The sequence below is a fragment of the Sciurus carolinensis genome, chromosome 4 (assembly GCF_902686445.1).
Source record: "Sciurus carolinensis chromosome 4, mSciCar1.2, whole genome shotgun sequence".
In the NCBI taxonomy this organism is placed as follows: domain Eukaryota; kingdom Metazoa; phylum Chordata; class Mammalia; order Rodentia; family Sciuridae; genus Sciurus; species Sciurus carolinensis.
Genome location: NC_062216.1, coordinates 89,897,440 through 89,918,233, shown reverse-complemented (window position 1 = coordinate 89,918,233; position 20,794 = coordinate 89,897,440). Strand labels below are relative to the sequence as shown.

Below are 20,794 nucleotides of genomic sequence, written 5' to 3'. Positions count from 1 at the left end.
TTAATTGAGGAATACAAATGAATTACATCATTCTAAGCATTTAAAATGTAAATTTAATAATCATTCTATAATATTTGCAATTTTAGCTAGTTTTCATGAATATAAATTCAACTTTTAAACATTTCAACTTTCCTTTATACGATTAATTTTTCAGATTAAGTACTTAAAGACACCAGTTAGGGTAAGCCAAGCCCTGTTACATAACATCAGTTGTCCTCTATCCTGTATCATAAGTTTTACTCCCTTTTTACTGGATCTTTCTCCTTGGCATTTAAGCCTGTGGTAACTTTTCCACAATACACCTTTTTAATAAAGTTTTCTCTATCGTTCATCTTCTACTAGCTAATGCTTTGAAGTTGTATATTCCAGCAGTTCTTAAATGATGACATATATGCAGATCACCTGGGAATCTCCTTAAACTACAAATTCTGATTAAGAAGTTATGTGCTTCTTGATTTAAAAATTGTTCCAAAACTTAGTGGCACAAAACAACATTCATTTGGATACAGCCATGCTGGGTACCTCTGACTCAGAATCTTCCACATGGTCTGCAGTCAAGGGGTTGCCCACTGCCATCATCTCCAGGTTTGCCTTGGGGAGGATCCACTTCCAAGCCCCCTCCCTTGGCTGCTGGCAGGCCTCAGATCTTGCTAGGTATTGGTCAAAGACATCCACTTTCTGCTTTGTGGACCTCTTAAGAGGATAACTTGCAGCTTAGTGGTTTGCTCAGGTGTGGGAGGGAGTAGTGGATAGTTGAGAGCCAGTCTTCTTGTAATCTAATCTAAAATGTAAAATCTCATCAAATTTGCCAAACTGCATTAGAAGGCACTTACTAAATCCAATCCACGCTCAAAGGGAGAGGTCACATAGGACATAAATACCAGGAATTGGGAGTCATTGTGTTGCTGCTATTAAAAGTTACCTGCCTCTGTTGATTTAGAGTAGACCTTGAAATTTTACATTTCTAAGTAGTTTCTGGGCAATGCCAATGCTGCTGATCCAGAATGTCACTTTGAAGAGCAAGAGTCTTTAGTTCTTCTCTTCCATTTCTTTCCTTTGATCATCTTCTATGATCACACCCACTCCGAATAGGCTTTCTCACCCTCTCCTTCCTTGCACTGCCCTTGTGGAAGTCACCAGTGACCTCCACATTACTAACCCCACCATTGAAAAAATTGATAGTTCGTTATGTCTGAACTTTTCTTTACTTGACTTCTGGAATACCAAATTTACATTTCTTCTTAGTCTATTTTGCTAGTTCCCTCTAACTATAAATGTAAGTCCACAATGAAATCCTTGAACCTCTTTTTATTACCTACAGTTACCTCCTAAATGGCATCCTCCAGGTTTTTAACTTTAAATGTCAGATGTATGCTAACCACTCAGATTTATTTCTCCTATCTGAACTTCCCTAAAATCCTAACGTGTATCAAATGTCTAATGAATGCCTCAATTTGGACATCAACAATAATTTCAAACTTAAAATGTACAAAACAAATCTTTTTGCTCCTTCCCCTGAGTGTCCCCACCACCCAAGTCCTACCTGGCCATGGTGCTTCTCATCCATGTTTACAAACCCAACACACAGTACCACTCTTCAATCAGTTGTTCAAGTGAAAAACCCGGAAGTCATCCTTGAGTCTTCTCTTACTCTCCTATGCAAACAGTGGTAAGTTTCATCAGTTCTACCCCTTAAGTACTACTTCAATCTCCCCATCCAAATGTCACCACTGTACTTCAATTCATTGTTACCTTTGTACAGATTTCTGCATCTGTTAACAGTTTTCAATCTTCAACCCAAGTGATCTTGCTCTACATATCTTTTTTCACATTCTTGGTTTCTTTTATCCTATAGCCTAAAACTTCAGCCCCATTGATTTCTCCTTCCCAAACTGCTCTTTGTTCTTAAGGAAAATAGGAACTGGGCTATGATTTCAAGCTTTTATCTGACTCCAACTCTTCATGAAATTGTTTATCTTCCAGAACACTCTTCCTTCCCTTCTTTGCCCATCTGACTTTCACTTAGACCAGGTTTCAGCTTAAACACAACTTCTTCCTAAGGCGTCATCCACCTCTTAGGCCAGGTTTGGGGCACCAACGATATTGTCCGTAGCATTGTATACTTACTATTTAAATGTCATTCTATTTTATACTAGTAATTTAGTTATCTTCTTCCACCTTTACTGTAAGCTCTGGGAAGATCAGATCAACAGATAGATCCAAGTATTTTGAAGCCTGAAATGTAATTTGGGGGGCCCTCTTTCAAATAAAAATACAGCACATGCATATTCATTTAAAATAAGAAGTCACAACAAAGTATAAAATTTAGGAAACTGATAACTATATAAATATATAACCTTGTGAACACACTGATAGGGGCCATTTCCACCAGCCCAGAATGTAAGCTTTTAAATTCTCAGTAAATCTACATTATCTTTTTCAAAGCTCTATTTCTAGTGTCAAGAATAGTGCTTAACACACAGAAGGTACTCAATAAATATTTGTAATTAATTTTTTAACTGAGTTATCTTGTTATATTTTCATGAGTTATCTTGTTATATTTTCATGAAAACAGTTTTCAATAAGTTCTTTTTATGAATTAGACTTCTAAAATGTGTTTTATATTACAAAATTGTTCTATAGTTATCACTTTAAGTTATTTTCTGTGATCATATTTCAAAAATCTATTAATACACATTAATAGTTATATCATTGGGCTTTATGTAGAAAGTCTGTTGTACCTCTACAAAGTAAAAAAAAGAAAGCTAGAATTTGCATCAAAATATGCAGAATAATTTTCTGTATGTGTCTATATTTTTTTTGAAACTACAATAGAACTTTAAATTTAAATGACTGATTTTTTTAGACAAAATCTTTTGAGAGGAAGTCATCTATTTTCTGTTGTCTTTATAGACTTTTGTAAACATTTGTCTCCAAAATAATAAAGATGCCAATATTTTATGTAACCTATAAAACATATAAATTCACCCACAAAATAGAGGCTATTTGGGCTGGGGTTGTAGCTCAGTAGTAGAGCGCTTGTCTAGCACATGTGAGGCACTGGGTTTGATCCTCAGCACCACATAAAAATAAAAATAAAGGTATTGTGTCCATCTACAACCAAATATATATATATATATATATATATGTATATATATGTGTATATATACATATATATATTTAAATAAAAGATAGAGGTTACTTGAGTAGAGGCAATAGCATAGCATTAAAAAGATAAGTCACTTGGCTTCAATCTTTGATGTTCCGTTTGTTAAAATAAAGTAAGTTTAGTTAAGTTCCTTCTATAATAACACTGTAAATTTGCCAAGGATTTACTGTGCTCATATCAAGATTGTCAGGTGTGTGTTCATCTGTGTGTGTGTGTGTGTGTGTTACAAAGTACAGCCCTCTGATCAATGCGCACTCCCCCCCCCATTTTCCTAAATACATCATGAAAAAAGGATGAGGTTTCCGCCTTAATTGCTTGTGCCTTTTATTCACATTCCTCTCTCAGCCAGAATTGTGAAAAGAGTGTTAGTAAAAGGCTGCACAATAGAGCTTTTCATTAGGCCTCAGCAAGGCACACAAAAGAAGGCTTTTGGAAAGAGTGAATGCATGAGTTTAATTTGCAGGTGGAGAGTAGATAAAAGGTGCTGACGCCTCTATTATTCTCTTACTTAGGTGACCCTTACCCTGTTCAGCTGATCCCAACTACCATGGCAGCTGCTGCCGCAGCAACACCAGGCTTAGGCCCACTCCAACTGCAGGTAAGTCAGGAAACAATGAGGAGGAGACAAAGGTTAAGTCAATATGGAAAACAGCTATTATCGTGTTAAAGCAAAACAAAACTGACTAGTGATATTTGTGTCACACATTTTTGTTTTTAAATTTATTTATGCTTATCCTCAACCAAACGTTGAAGTGCTGATTCTTTTCATTTTCAACCTATTTCTATACTAAAGATAACTTACTATAATTTTTTTATTCCCTGGTACAATTTAAGAAAGTGAGCTGTAGTTTTGCTTTGATTACTATGTGCTATAATTTTGTCACAGAATGGTCCCCATCATGATATAAAGAGAAAAAAAGAACCTGTAAAAGATATTCAATATTCAAATACACTTATAGACCAAGGCAACTTAACAAAAATTTTCTTTAAAATTGTTGAAGATGCCCAGGATTATGGAAGTACTCAGTAGGTCTCTTTGTTCTCCTGCCCATCAGCTTAGTTGAGCAAGGGGAGAAAAGCAAGAGCCTAAATAAACATCACTTTATCCCAGAATTCCCAAGTAACACCTATTAGCCCTGCAGAATAGATACTCCCATTCACCCAACAATATCAGTGATAACTTTACCAGGTGTCCAAAGATTTCAGAAATTAATCCTCAGTTCAAAAGAGGATTAGTAAAGTTAAAGTGAAGGTAGCTTTCATAATCTAAATCTTCGAATCAGTACCACACAAAATATTCCATAGTTTCCATTGTTGTGGACTTCATACTTATGCAATTAATGAGAATAGAAGATAATCTAATATTAGGGTTATCTCCTCTATGAAAAGTTTTTACACTCCTCAGCCCGAAAAACACAGTATGCTTGTGAAGCCAGATATAAAATAGTTGTACTTAACAAAATTAAAATGTATTCATGAAAATGCATCATCATGATAGATGATCTTCATCTATAAAGAAAATATAGTTTAATATTGTAGCATCAAGAGACAGATACATCTGGTCTGCACATGGATTTGTCAGAAGCCCCGGTGGGTTTCTGAAAGACCCGTTGAGTTTCACAGGAGGGACCACTGGTGTGAAGGCAGGAGCATACTGTGTTCTACAGAGCTTAATAACATCCATTTCTGTTCCACCTTTTCTATGAAAAACTGCACCCTGAGTGTCTGTTTCTTTGAGCTGGAAATACCTTGGGAAGTGTTGGAGCCATGGGGACAATAAAAGTAACGTAACATTTGTCATCCTTTGAAATGACATCTGGGAATAACTATAATACGGAAAAGTATTTGTAACAGGGAAAACTAAAAAGACTAATGGAACTTAAAGGAAGGTGGAAGAATGTCTGACAATAGATTCAAACATGGGAATAGGAGTTTTAGAGATTTAGGATGCCAACTTTCAGAGCAAGTGAGGCTTTTCATTTCCTTTCACCATTAGCTCAGTGGACAGAGGAAGAGAGGGTGAGTTGGAGGTATTCCCTGCGTTTCATTGTAGGACTTCAGTAGAGAGTAGCTTTGTCAAACAGCAATCTAAACTTCTTTCCTATAGATATAGCATTAGAATATTTTGTTTCCCTCCTTATAGTATGTTATGAGGCATTTGTAAGATTGTAAAATATCAAAAAATGATTTCCTGTTCTTGCTTTACTTTGACATTTTAAAAATTTGATCTGTAAATGGGATAAGGGGGGGTTTTGAATCAGCACCACACAAAATATTCCGTATTTTCCATTGTTGTGGACCTTATATGTAACACAATTGTTTGTTTTTGGCTTTGAGATGGGGTTTTGCTGAGTTGCCTAGGCTGGTCTCATACTCAATCCTCCTACTTCACCTTCTGGGAACTGAGATTATAGGCACAAATTGCTGTACCTGTCTTTTACTGTTCTTTTTATATAACTGGTTTTGTACCCATTAAAACTGATGAGTTTTAGTTATGGCATCAAATAATCAACACTAATACAACGAGAAAATCAACAACCTAAAACTCACAGAAAACCATTAACTACTACTAAAATACATTCACACACGCGCACGTACACACACACACACACATACACAACCATACACACACATGTGCCTTTTCTCAGTGACAAAAAGATTGATATTCACATGCAAACACATTGCAGAAGCATGTCAGGGCAGAGACTCTGGCTCTTCTTAGGAGGGCACTCTCACCTCTCCTAGGCTATCTACACCAACTCACTTAACTAGTCATTCCTAACACTGTATTCACAGACCCCTGAACTTGACTTCAGCCTTCTCAGACCCACAAAGGATACCTGTTACAAACCTACCCAGATGGGCCAGAGAAAACCTAACTACAATTCCCAATCAGAAAGTCTTATCTTTACCTTTACACAAAATCTACCTCCAGTTTTATACACCTATCTTTGAGAAGTTTCATCTCAGTGGAGTATAACGTATGGACCTTGTTTAATTTTCTCCAGACTCTGCCTTTAATTATATTTTGTTAACTTTCCACTTTCCATCTCTTACCTTGAATAGATGCCAGAGCTTTCTGGTTTATTTCAGGTTTTAAGATTTAGTTCTGTGACCAGGCACAATGGCACATGCCTGTGATCCAACCTACTGGGGAGACTGAGGCAGGAGGATTGGAAATTCAAAGCCAGACTCAGCAACTTAGTGAGCCCTAAGCAGTTCAGCAAGACCTTGTCTAAAAATGAAAAAGGGCTGGGATGTGGCTCAGTGGTTAAGGTCCCTGGCTTCAATTCCTGGTACTAAAAAAAAAGAAAAAGAAAAAGAAAAAGAGTCTGTTCTGCTCAAAACTTTAATTTCATATTCTATTCACGTCTTACTGCCTCCCCTTCCCTCCCATGAATCCCAACTCTTGAGACCAGAAATAAGAGAGTAGACAACTCTTCTTTCTCCAGCTCCAACTTAGCACCTGTGGAGATGTGGATTAAGGAAAGTGTCTTTGCCACTTAGACACCTTGAAGATGATGATGATGATGAGTGCTTTTTCTGGGATATTGATCAGCTTTTCCTGGTTTATTTAAAGAAGGGCAGGCAGTCCAGGCCATTCATCTGTTTCCAAACCTCTTTTCATTTGGGATATGACCATTGTGGACCAGAAGCTGCTTGGGTAGCAAGATGTCTGCCTCTTTCTTAAACCTCAGTGCTCCTTCATGGGGAACACTGCAATTCTCTGCTTAGGTCCTCATCTGTGCCTTCTAAGACCACCACAGGTACACCAAAGTCTTGGTCCCAACTTCCAGAAAATCCCATCCTTCTTCTCAAACCCAAGCCCAGCTCTAGAAAACTCCAGAAGAAAAAAAAAGGGCACAGTTGTTTCTTAAGTTGCACATATCCCCACACCACGACATGCTATGTTTTCTTAAGAACTCTCATCATTCTCCAAGTAGGTGAGGTTTTATGTTTTTAGTTCAACCAGTTGAGAAACAACATGTAAATCTTTTTTTCTGGCCTTTCCAGTGTTTATGAATTCTCTCTCCTCAATTGGGTAGGGAGGGAAGAGCATCTTTCTCAAGAACCAAGCCCTCCACACTACTGTAGATCCAGTGCTCTCTCCCTTCACCTCCCTCACAAGATATCACCTGATATATGTTATGGGAGAAGAAAGGTAGAGTAGGGAGAATGAGAATCAGATAAGAGACATCATGGGTATTGATTGAATGAGGACCAGGTCAGCCAGGTAACGAGGGGAGATGGTGGTGTGGATGCTGTCTTGTGCTCATGGCTGGTATCTTATTTGGAACCATTAGAGAGTTTGTTGTTGTGGCTCGCTTACTTACTTATTTTGTTTTCTGTTGTAGCTTAATCTTTCTTATTTATCTTAAGTAGTGAGTGGTAAACTCATAGGTGCACTTCCTAAGGCAGCAGTGGGAAGGAGGAATTGGGGCAACAGCAGAAAGATCAGTTGGGGGAAGAACTGAAATAGCCTTGGCTAAGATAAAGTGATTCTCTGAATGAATCTTCATTCAATGGTAGTGGGAATAGTGTGGAAGGGAAATGTGCATTTTAAACAAAAACATGATGTTGTTTCATTCTCCTTGGACCCAAACATAATGATTTTAACTTACATGAAGAGTCATCACAACTAATGTCATTAGCTACTGCTAGCCAGGTTTTATGGAATACTTCATTATGCTAGGCTCTATGGTTATGTTTTACAAGGATTATCCCATTTAATGATTGTTACAACATTTATGTATCAATATGTCCCTTTGACAAAAAAGAAATCTGCTTCTTCAAGTACTGGAGATTTTATCTTAAACTTTTGAGACACTGCCTCTCTTAAGACATTTGCTAACTCAGTAACTGGCTAATAAAATTATAACAATAATACTGATTAATTGGCACTAATACAAATACACTATGTGCTTTGCAGTACTAAAAGGAACAGCAGGAATTATAATGACAGCTGTCTACTTCAGATTCAGAATTTTCCATTTCATGCCTCTTTACGCAGATATATGTTAATTCAAGTACTTTTTTAAACACCTAGATCTAATAAAGCGCATTATGAACATGCTTCTACTCATGGTTGATTTTGTTTATCTACCATTTGTGTTTTCTTTTGAAATAGTCTTTCACATATGATTCTTCACACTTGGATAATATTATGATAAGTAAAATAAGAAACTTTACTAGAGAAAGAATAGAGACAAGTTTACAAGATAAGCAAAATGACATGCTTTAAATAATACCACTCTTTATTTCTTAACTATTAATTTATATCCCTGGAGATACCATGTAATAAAAAATACTTCCTATGAAAGATTCACCTTGCCATGTGCTTTTGGAAACAGTTAAAATATTTAAACATTGTCATATATATATTTTATTTTTGATAGAGAAAACTTGATTTTATCTAGAATATGTATATAAATATATACAAATTAGCATGTTGTGCTATTTTATTTATTTCTTTTATAACAAATCTGACTTCATCTCATGCCTTTAAGGCCTTCCTAAGCTTCTAACCCACATAGCAAAGTGCTTGTTGGCTATCAAGAGGAAATTCACAGATGCTTAGAAAGACTATAAATACAATTCAAAGTGTATCTCACCAGTTATTATTCTCCCTCTGCCCACACCTGCTCATTCTCTGGTCTTAGTGAATGGCTTCATTCCATCTATCTCTCAGCTCAGAAATAGGAGTGCTATCCTTAACTTCCCTTTCTCCCTCTTCCCCCATGTTAATTCACTATTTGTACTTCTACTAAATATATCAGGAATCCATCTACTTCTTCCCATCATAACTGTCACTCTGCTAGGTCAGGATACCCTTAAAAGTCACCACACAAGCCTTCATTGGTCTTTCTGTCTTGATCTTACCCATTCAGTACATTCTGTACTATGTTAGAATGTTTCTGACTTAAAAAAAAAAAAATCTGGTCATGTCTTCCTACTGTTTAAAGACCTTACGTCCCTCTCATGTTTTCAAGTTCTTTCTCCACTCTTGGATCTTTATAAGTGGTGTTTCCTCTTCCTGGACATCATCATGCACCATCTTTAACAAACCACCTCCTACTTATCCCTAAGTTCATGTAAAAATATCACCTTTTTGGGGAGGAAAACTGTAATGATACCATTTCTAGATTAATGTAGATTCTGTGTGTCTCAAGAGCACACTGTATTTCCCTTTTTAAAGCATTCGTAGGACATGCTTTAAATCCTACTTTCTTGCTTCTGCCAAATAGCAAAACCCATGAAGTTAGTGACTCACCATTGTTTGCACTTAACCAAGCATTTGAAATATTTTATGGACTCAATAAATAAATGTTAATTAAAGGATGAAGAATGAATCTTAGCATTATACTTACAAGAAATTATCTATTTTTCACAAATAACTATCCTGCTGTATAATGATGAAATTAAGCTCAATATTAACAATTAATTTTTATACAAATTAATCCTCATCCTTTTGAAATAGACAATAGCAGAAATTCAAAAATCAAAGGCATCCTTGGCTCATACAAGAAGAAAAATAATGTTTGAATTCACTTCAAAAAATAGTGTTGAAACTTTATAAAAAATGATTCTTTTTTAATTAAGAAGAAATTTATAAAAGAACTCTCTGTGCCTAGCACCATCTTTGGCACTGCAGTATTTACAAAATATAGATTTTTTTTTTTTTAATAACCATTTTTCTTCACACAGTCTTACTTAGTCTGTTCCAGCTACACTGGTCTACTTTCTGTCCCCTGACTTAGCAAGGCATGCTTACCTGAGAGTTTCGCAGTGGCTATTCCTTCTACCTGAAAACTCTTCCCTCTGCCTGGAAAGCTTACACTCCTATTTCCTTCAAGTATCTGCTCTGATGTCCTCTTTTGATGCCTACCTAACCAACACATTTAAATCATAAAATAACCTTCCAGGAGATACCACACTTCCAACTCCCCTGTTCTGCCTTTTGTCTATAGCACTATCCATTTCTACACTCAGTATCTAACCTACTCATTATGTTCCTTATGTATTGTCTATCTGATCCAGACATACTGCCCAGCAGGACAGGATTATCATTTTTGTTGTTGTTTTTTAATAATGTATCTCAGCACCAGAAGGATGCCTAGTAAGAAGCAGATACTCAGTACGTTTTTATAAAATGAAACTGTCATGTCACCATTATTAAGTCATGGTAATTTTTAATAAAATAAAGCAGTATATGGTTAATTTCTGGAGCAGATTCCAAATTAACTGTCAGGGAACTTTGTTTTCTTAGCCCCTATTGGAAGATTCTTACCATATGAGAAATCCCCAGCTCTATCTCCTTTTTACCTTTTGATAACCATGGGCTGATGCATAAAGAATGTTTTTTTATTTTCACTTATTACTGTTCTCTGGTTCTTTTTAAGTATTTACAAGTAAAAGGTCTAACATTGCAATATCCAGTTATTCCTACATTAGATGTTACCCTGTGTACAGGCACATAGAAGAATATCTGCTACTACAGGTGTTTTTATTTGATGCAGTACAGTTCATCTTGTTACTTCCGGGTAATACCGAAGTAAATTATTTCCAAATAATTAGAGGATATAGTTATCAAACAGTAACTAGTCAATTAATAATCTCAGATCCAGGGGCTGGGGAGATAGCTCAGTCGGTATAGTGCTTGCCTTGTGTGCACAAGGCCCTGGGTTTGATCCCCAGCACCGCAAAAAAAAAAAAAAATAATAATAATCTCAGATCCAGAGTTTACTGTTTTCTCTGTCTTTCTCCCTTTTCCTTAAACTCTCTTCCTCTTCTCTCTTTTTTTTCCAAGAGCAAATGATGATTTTGATATTTGTTCTCCTGATATTGTTTCTTTTTAAAGAATGGTGATTTATTTATATACAAAACTAGAAGAGGGATTTATTTATATATAAAACTAATCCAGCTTAAATTCTATATTAAAAATGAGTATGCTATTTATACAAAATAAAGTCATCCTTTGGACATTTGTGACTAGATGAAATCAGCTAAGTGAATTGTTTGCTTCTAATTAATAACATTAAATGATGGCAATATCATCCATTTATTTCTCGTCTTCATTTTTGTTAATTTGCATTTTACTTAATGAACATCATGAATCTTTTAATAGTAATAGTTGTACTATAGTATCCTATTTCTATTTTTTAGTGAGGCTTCTAAGATTAGAAATTAGAAGAAAATATTTATCCACTTACTTCTCACTTTATAAATACTGTATTTGTCTTGGCCAAAAGATGGTTGCCACCTGTTCTACCTATAGGAAGCCAAAAATGTGGAGTCCAACCAATGATTAATAATGATAAGCAGAAGGAAAAAAGATTGAAATTCTTCCTGGACAGTCATATTTTACTCAAAATAAGCAAGTAGCATTCAATCATGAATTTCTATTGAATTAATTAAACTTTAAAAATAATTTTAATAGAATTTATTCTTAAAATCATCATAATATTTTTGGAATAAAGGCTTAAAATTCCAAGTTGTCAAAAATGAAATCAAATGTGCTGCAGCAACTACTAACATCTGTAACATGCATTCTCTTGGGTAGAGAGAGTGGTCAATGATGTGTAATTATGTTAAGAAAATGAATCATACAAGACATCAGCTGAAATCGATTTCCATAGTCATTAAATGTATGTAGAAGTCATGGTAGAAATGGCTTAAGCTTCTGTCTGACAGAGTAACATCAGGGTAGATATGGATAAAAACTGAAGTTCATTCTTTTTAGTCAAACTCCTGCCAGTCTCTGAAAAAGGTCCATAATCATGACAGGACACTAATATCTGCTTCTTATTTCCAAACACTGTGAGTGACTGAGCATGGCTTAAGTGTCTGGCCAAGAGAAACTTCCAGAAAATCAATAAGAAGAATAACCATATGGAAAGATCTAGATGCCATCTACATGCTATCTAGATCTTGCTAGATCTTGTTACTGAAAGAATTGCAAGGATGAGTACGTTTAAATATTCTTCTTTACCTACCAAAAAGCATGCTACACAGCTTAAGTTTTAGATCACAGTCATTTCCATACAGGGTAAAAAATGATCAACTGTTTCTCATTTCAGTTGCAGCCCTGCTGGGCTATTTGCTGTTGGACTTCTGTCTGCATGAGTGAATTTTCTTGCAGGTTAAAAGACCGAATTCCCTCTTTTCCTCTCTCTTCGACCCTGAGCCTGCAGGGCAGACAGACAGAAGCACACATATGATTAATACAGCACAGCTGCAAGAGTGAGTCATTTGCATATGTATTAATAGAGACAAAAAAAACCCAACAACAATTAAATTATATACAGAGACATTCTGCATACTAAAGAACATATGCAAATAGGCCTGAAAAAGTGCAGCCAACATTTTCTCTGACTTTTCCAAGCCCATATGGGCTAGAGTCAGAGCCCAGCAGTTTTCCAGAATCCCCTTTAAGGAAGAACCTGTTAGGAGCTGCTTCCATAGTTATTACCACCCCTAGGGTTCCCAGGAGATGTTTGACGTTTGGACAATGGAGATAATACAGCCAGTGTCTTTTCATGCTATTCTGTACTTTTTTGCTTTCTGTAGTTTCCTGGTGTCATATTACCTGAGAATAAAAATACCAGTTCATGTGCTTTTCCAGTGCCCATTTTCACTCTAATGACCAATCAAATACATAGTAAACTTTAAAATTATATTTGAAGTTTGAGCATTGCCTGCACTAAAATAATAAGACTAGTAGTCAGTGCCAGGTTTTCTGGTCGCAACTCAATGCCTGTTTCTTGATGGCATCCTGTGTTCTCTTAATCAAAACATGTTTAGGTGACTCTAAATGTTTCTGGACTAAGTAATGTACTTAAAAGGATTGCTAGGCTCAAGGCCAACAATAGACATAATTCTAGGAACAATACCAATTTATTGTAATTATAAAAAATAATACAGTTTTTATTTTATCAAGAAAAACAGAACTGTTCAATTTTCTAGTTTTGGCTATGAATAAGAAGAGAGAACTAATATTCTTCTAATTCACAGATTATGTTTATCTTAGAAATTTGCTCTTCAGCCCAATTGTTGGTTTAATTCATGTTACTAGTATAATTTAGTCAAGAAATGTTTTATGAAGACAAATTCCACCTTGGGAGGGAAGTTTTACAGAAGTAAAAATTTTACCTTAATGGGACCAATAACCCAAATAAGAACAGATGTCCCTTAAGAGGAACAAATGCAGTTTTGTTGTTGTTGGTATGACAAAACCGTTGAATATGACCTGTGAATATTATCCCTTATTAGTATGGTTCAAAGCACTCGACTGGAGCCTGTAAATTGTATTACATACGACTGGTAAACATAGGGTAGAAATCTTCTTAATTATATACAAAATTTCATCTCTTAGAAGATAATTAGAAGGAAAATAACATAAAGACTAGAGCAAATTTTTATTATGTTAACATGTTATCTTTAGATTAATATTTTAAGAGGCACTTTTCTGTAGAAAGAGGTAATATAACATTAGTACTTACCTATGCACAACCTGCAGTCATCCATGCCTTAAACCATGGTGCTGTTGCCTACTAGCTCTGTGACTTGGGCAAGTTACCTTACCTTTTCATGTCTCAATTTTCTTGTCTATAAAATGTGGATATAAATGATATTGTTCAGTGAAGATTAAATGAGATAATATATACAAAGTGCTGAGAACAATACAAGTATCAATTGTCATTTATTAAATACTATGAGCTGAGCAAGAATAAGTGCTTCATACTATTAGCTGATTTAATAGGTCTTATTAGCTGGTATTAATATTATTTTTTATTGTTTAAAAAAAAATCTTGAAGGCCAGGGATTTAGCTCAGTGATGTAGCACTAGCCTGGAATGTACAAGGCCAAGATTTTGATCCCCTAGCATCATGAAGATGAAGAAGAAGAAGAAGAAGAAGAAGAAGAAGAAGAAGCAGCAGCAGCAGCAGCAGCAGCAGCAGTAGCAGCAGCTGCGGCCTCTTTGAAAATTTGGGCATTTGGACATGGAAAGTTTTTTTATGTGGATTTATTTTACAGTGCAGCATCTAAAGTAAGTTCATAAAACTGAGGCAAAATATTTTAGATATAAGGAAATTATTTGATTCCATTATGTAGTATAATATAAAGGTCTATCATAAGGATCTATGTGAGGCAATCTGTTTACTTATCAAAAAGCAATCAGTTAGTTACTTGGTTACTGGTTAGTTACTTGGAATGTAATTTTCCATATTTTGCTATTGTTTACTGTTTGTTTAAGTATTTGTATCTATAAAATGATAGTAATGCTTCATGTCAAGTCCTATGTTTTCATACCGATAATGCAAATGAATACTTTTATGTATTACCTTTAGCAATTCTAAATACATACCATATAAAGCCTAAAGTAATTTTTACATGGGTACTTTTACTGTAATATGTATTTTTAAATTAAAAAAGTTTTCTGGTATTACCATTTAAAAATACTTATTTTCTAGATATATTAGTAGACTCATACACTCTGCCATGTCTCTTCTCCTATGCCTTTATTACCTGTAACAAAATGATTTTTCAAGCTGAGAAAACTTATAAGCTTTTCATTATATTCATTATTTACTTTGAGAAAAGAGTTTCACTTCAAACCTTAATGTGAAAGTGAATTAATTATTTTATAGACCCATAATGTCCTGGAAATTTTATTTATTCAGCAAATATTTTGTTTGTCAGCTATTGGGCTAAATATCATAAGGAGTGCAAAAATGAATCATCCAAGGATCCCCTGGTAGATCATAGAGGATCTTGGAATTTAAGAAAGCAGATAAAGCATAAGAGTTAGGAGAAACCCATAATAACCTACCATCCTAATATGGGTATCTGAAATGGAAAAGACATCAGAGATAAAAACAGTTGTTTCAAACTATTCACTGGAGGTTGGGAATCTTCATCCCCAAACAGTATCATCCATGCCTATTGCTTTTATGTATCAAGTTCTATGGGTTAAAATTGTTCAAATTAAAGATTCACTTGCTTAAAAATCTTAAGCTATTCTTCTATTCCAACTCCTTAATTTTACAGATGAGGCAGTTTAGACTCTTAAGTAGTGACCTGGATAAACCAGATATTAACAGATGTGTGCCCAAAAGACTAACAGCTAAAAGTTAAATCTGGCTTCTTGCCATTTGGCCATGATATCCTTAAAAATAAATGCATGCATTTGTATATATTATGTTTAAGTTGTTTTTGATAATGGAGGGAGGGAAAAATTGCCAATTTTACTCTCAGACCATTAAATTAAGGAAGGAGGAATAAAACAATGGTTAGGATTTGCATATTGGTAACAATGGCAACCTTCTGAATTGCTTTCATTTTGCTGAGTTCAGTGATTGTGCTCTGTGAATTAATTCTTTTGTGGAAAGCTATTGAAAGATCAAGGAATTTAAAAAACAAAACAACAGAGAAGCATGCTGGTTCATATCTATTTGTACATAGAAGGTTCAAAGTGAGATTGTTTACATCACAAATCTTGTTGGTATTTTATTTGCTTCTCAGAAGAAAGATAGTATTCAAAGATGATTATATAATCATGCAGATACTATTTTGTAGTCATGAATGAACTGTTCTGACAGAAGGACCAAGAAGAAAAACCACATTACAATTTTGGGCTGTCTTTGGTTGGCAAGTATCTTCACAAGACTTGAAAATAGAGCCCTATTCGATTCCTCCAGAAAAAAAAAAAAAAAAAAAGCTTAAGCCCAGCACATTTCAACTTTTCTGTTTCCTGTGGAAGTCTCTCAGTATTGTCCTGCCAAACCAAGAGCATGAAAAGAAGGGGGGCTTTGTGAATGAATGCCAGTTATTCCATCTTTCTTAACCTTGACCTTTCCCTTAATGCCATACTCCTTATTCGATTGCTCCTTGGATGAAGGAAGTAGGCAGGAAGAGATGGAGGAGCAATTCAAAATAAACTCCTAAAGGATTTGTTAAAATAAGCATTGGGCCAGCTAATTAATGCCTCTGACATGAAAATTGTAACAATATTCTCTTTTGCTTTCCCCATTATCAGAACTCATTCAACATGTAATAAAGAATAACAGTGGTAGTGACATGATGACTTCCTTTTTGGAATAAGGCAGAATTATAGAAAACATTGTTCCCCCAATTAGTAGTCACTGCCTTAAGATAACAGATGTTTACATCTGAAATTTGGCTATCCAGGTTCAATATCCTTTATCTGAATAGTGGGTAACCAGAAGAGTTTCAGATTTTAGATTTTTTTTTGCACTTTAAAATATTTGCATACATATAGTGAGATATCTTGTTGCTAGAACCCAAGTTTAAACACAAAATTCATTTATGCTGCATAAACACCTTATATACATAACCTGTAAGTAACTTAATATGATATTGTTAATAATCTTCTGTATGAAACCTCTGTTTCATATGTGGACTTTTCCTCTTTTGATGTCATGTCAGTGCTCAGACATTTCAGATTTGGGAGTATTTCAGATTTCAGATTTTCACATTAGGGACCCTTGACCTGTTTTCTACTGTCTAACTCCTACCACTGTAAATATTGTGCTACAAGTATTTTTCAGATGACTTGTTTTCCACAGTGTTTAGTTCTTTGGTTTTCAAAGAATTTTCAATGGTTAGGAATAGTGTAGCTAAAACATTTGGTTAACATCTGAAAGATAAGCAAAGAAATATGGCCAAACAATTAAAAAAAAATAACCAAGAGCACTCATATGCTCATCATTTTTATTCTCATCTTGATTTGGTTCATCCCTTGTCTGGTTACTACCAGAGCAATTTTAAGTTGGAATGTTTTAGTGTCACTGTGGACTCAAGGTAGCAGTAAATATGGTGTCAAAGTATGAAATATCTATTTTTTATAGATTCAATATTTTCATTGTAACTGATTAGTAATATACAGTTATATTGGGATAGGAACTAGTTGGATGGCTAAGAGGTCTCAAACTTTTTTTTCCCTTTATAACGTGTTTGCCCAAATTAAGCATTACAAATGTTAAAATAAAACTGACAGGTAATAATATCTAAGTGGTTTGTATAATGTAATGGGTTATGAGTCGAGCCCTAGAATAAGACAAACCTTTGTGTATGTATTTGGTCAGGATATTTGACCACCTCTTAATCTTAGTTTCTTCACCAATAAAATGGAATAATCATATTCCTGTTTGATAAAGGTGTCATGGAGATTAAATGAGTGGAACATACAAAGTACTCAGTATAGCAGAAGCATTCAGCCGTCATTAGCTGTTAATATTCTCATCATTATCTCCCATATTCAAGAGTTTTAAACTGTCAGGAGTAAAACTAATGTATTCTTCCAAGACAGCAAATAATTTTCTTGGATTGAAATATAGAACTTACATTCTGTAGTACAAAGGTATATGGCAAATAGAGAAATCCATCCTAATTAAAATTTGTGTTGAGTACCTTTTTGGGGGGAGCCAAGAATCTTCATTTTAATGTAACCAAAGATCCTTTTCTTCTACATGTCAGATTACAAAAAATGTTTCAATTCTTCCCAAAAGGCAATATAACTTGTTTTTATATTTCTTTCCTTCCATAAAAATTATTAGAGCTTTGCTTTTGTGACATTGACCAGTAATTGTGAAAGGGACATACTTGCCTGTTTGAAGGGAAGGTCCTTGTATTATTGTAAAGTTGTAGTATTTTGGTATAATGAAGAACATTTTACAGCAAGAATGGATAGTTAGGGCATTATAAAGGCAGCCAAAGTAGTTACCTAACTGTGGTGATCTTTCCTAATCTACTGTGGTGCTTAGCAAATACAAGAGTGAATTAAGGGCTCTAATCCCAACCTGTAAATATCGTCTCATGTCCTCTTCAGTCCTTTAGTCCGCTCAAGATTCAAGTTTTCTAATTTTAAAAATGCATGTAAGTATAGCTGTCCTACCAGTATTTCGTAGAGAAATGGATAAAATGTGGTAAAAGAAACATTAATGAAAGTAATGTGTCAGAAATCCTCAGAAGGAAACCTTGCACTTTGCAAGTAGACTTTCTTGATTCATGGATATGTTTATTCATGAGTTTCCAAGGAAAGCATGGAAGAAGAATGATGAGGCAGTTATTGATAAAGGACATTCAGAAGAAATGCTTTGGAACCTTGAAAATATTCAACCTAGCTCTGGAGATGCAATTGGATGGGAAAGTTCCTCCTCCATGAAATTGGCTTTATTGGTAGAAGGAAGGTGAGCAGGTCAGATCAGTGCTAGATTACCCCAGAGACAATCCAAGAACACTAAGAACATGCTTGCACACGTAAGAAGGGCCATCTAGAAATAGATAATAACAGTTCCACATAAAATGAGTTCACAGTGGTAAACAGAGTGCAATTTTATTTTGAATAACACAGCCAACTGAATAGGTACTGTATGATTTTTGGTCCTAGGGCTGCTAAAGATTTTAAAATGGGAACTTAACACCTAAACATTTATCTGTGTAATTCTATTTATTGAATATCTGCTTCCTTTCTTTTACTTTCTTTATCTTCCTTCTAATCTCTTTTTTCCCTTCTTTCTTCCTCTTATTCATCCAGTTTTGAATCAATATCTATTTTTTAATTTTCCCACAGTTATGGAAAAATGGAGGAACTGGCTTCTTTAAACATATTTTCATGTTAGCTGATTGATTCTGATAGTAACACAGATATGAGCACGAGTCACAAATTGGAATTGGATATCCTGAATGTCAAAGATGGAGAGTATCAGAGAAAAAGATATCTGGGATTGTTTTGTTTGTTTGGTCTAAATAGAATTGGTAGCATCCTTGATCTTAGAAGGCACTAATTTTTTTTTCATCTAAATTCATCTCTTTCTATTAATAAAACCAAATACTCAGGCTTCTAATTAGACTACAACAACAACAGCCCCAGTCTCACCCACACTCTCATTACAATTGAATGTTTCAAACTGTGCTTCAGAGATTGGGAAGTACGAGTTCTCTTAGCAAGGAAAAACACAGAGGTGGAAGCACAGCTCATTATTTTTATACTCAGAAAGTACTGCACAATTGGTTTCTTAGCATCGGCTGAAATGGAAAGAATTGCTTTTCACCTTGTTTATTCAATAGTCGACTATCAGTACTTTATTATCTCAAATGGTGGGTGGAGACCCCTGGCTACCTGCTCTCCTGCACACTCAAACCATTTGTTATTTATTCTTTATACCCACATGGACATATTAGAGACATACGGAGATCAGTATAAATTGTGTGGTGTCTTTGGAAAATTTTTATTATCTACAATATTAAGCAAATTTTCTCTTTTGCTAATTCTTTGTTGGCAAGATAGGCTAATATATTTAACAGCTAAAAGTCAAAAATTGATGAGTAATTATTTTTCCTTTATATCTTTTATTTTTTAATTTCTAAAGTTTACATGCTTTAAAGGTGACTGTATTTTGAATGTGGAATTCTATGAATTTTAACCACCTGCACAATCAGGATATAAGAAAGTTCCATCAACCACTGCCCCCAAATTCTCTTGGCTTCTCTGACCACCTCATAAAGGAATTCTAACATCTCCTGTCCAGAAAGTCAAAGCCTGGCAGATAGTACAACTGAAATTAAAAGGGGGAAGGAAGAGGTATCTTGTGTTTCAACATGTATTTTTTTCAATCTCTCCATGAACTTTTCTGCTCTATCTAGTTTCCTCAACTCTAGTTTCTTTGCTCATACTCTAGAGAGTGAACATTAGGTTGTCTTTTTTTTTTTTCTCACATCTTATTTTGCCAGAGTAAATACTGAAGTACATAATTTCTACTTTTATTTTACATTTTGTAATGTGATACAAAACTGTACCAACCTTTATGCATCTTCCAAAGGTTTTATTCTTATCTAGTAAAATATATGTAACATAAAATTTGTTATTTTAACCTTTTTGTGTGACTGTGGTATTGAGGATTGACCTTGAACTTGGAATCATAGGCCTCAGCTTCCCAAGTAGCTGGAATTACAGGCATGTGCCACGGTTCCAGGCTCATTTTAACCATTTTAAAGTGTATAGTTCAGTGACAATAAGGGCATTTATATTGTTGTGCAGTCACCTCCACTACCCATCTCCAGAAATTTTCCCATTATAAAACCAAAACTACATGCCCACTGAACATTGTCTCCTCATTCCCTCATGCTGACCCCTGGTGACCACCATTCTACTTTTGGTCTCTATGAAGTTAACTATCTTAGGTACTCATGTAGGTGGATAGGTGGAATCATACAATATTTGACCTTTCATATCTGCCTTATCCATGTAGTTTAATGTCTTCAACATCTGTGTCTCAGGTGTTAGAATTTCCTTCTTCATAAAGGCTGAATAGTATTCTATTGAATGTATGTATCATTGTTTATCCATTCATTCATTGATGGACATCAGTTTATTTCTACATTTTGGTTACTCTAACTGTTTCTTCTGTGGATAAGGGTGTATGAATATCTCTTTCAATTCTTGCTTTCAGTTCTTTTGGGCATACACTCAGAAGTGGAATTGTTAGATCACATGGCAATTCTTGAACGTTTTTTGTTGTCTTTTTGTCCTTTTGTTTTTCATTTGTATTTGGTTTTATTGCAAACCTTATGGGTGTGAAGCAGCATCCCATTGTAGTTTGGATT

The 20,794-nt window shown here is 34.9% G+C and overlaps 1 protein-coding gene across 12 annotated transcripts in view; it reads left to right on the top strand.

Annotated features, from left to right (window-relative positions):
• The window catches only part of Sox5 (SRY-box transcription factor 5), a 943,363-nt gene that overhangs the window by 841,517 nt on the left and 81,052 nt on the right, over nucleotides 1–20,794 (top strand). For all 12 annotated transcript variants that reach the window (XM_047549529.1, XM_047549528.1, XM_047549526.1 and 9 more), the window contains one exon: nucleotides 3,682–3,767. In XM_047549529.1, coding sequence (XP_047405485.1) covers nucleotides 3,682–3,767 — 86 coding nt within the window. The remainder of the gene's footprint in view (nucleotides 1–3,681; nucleotides 3,768–20,794) is intronic.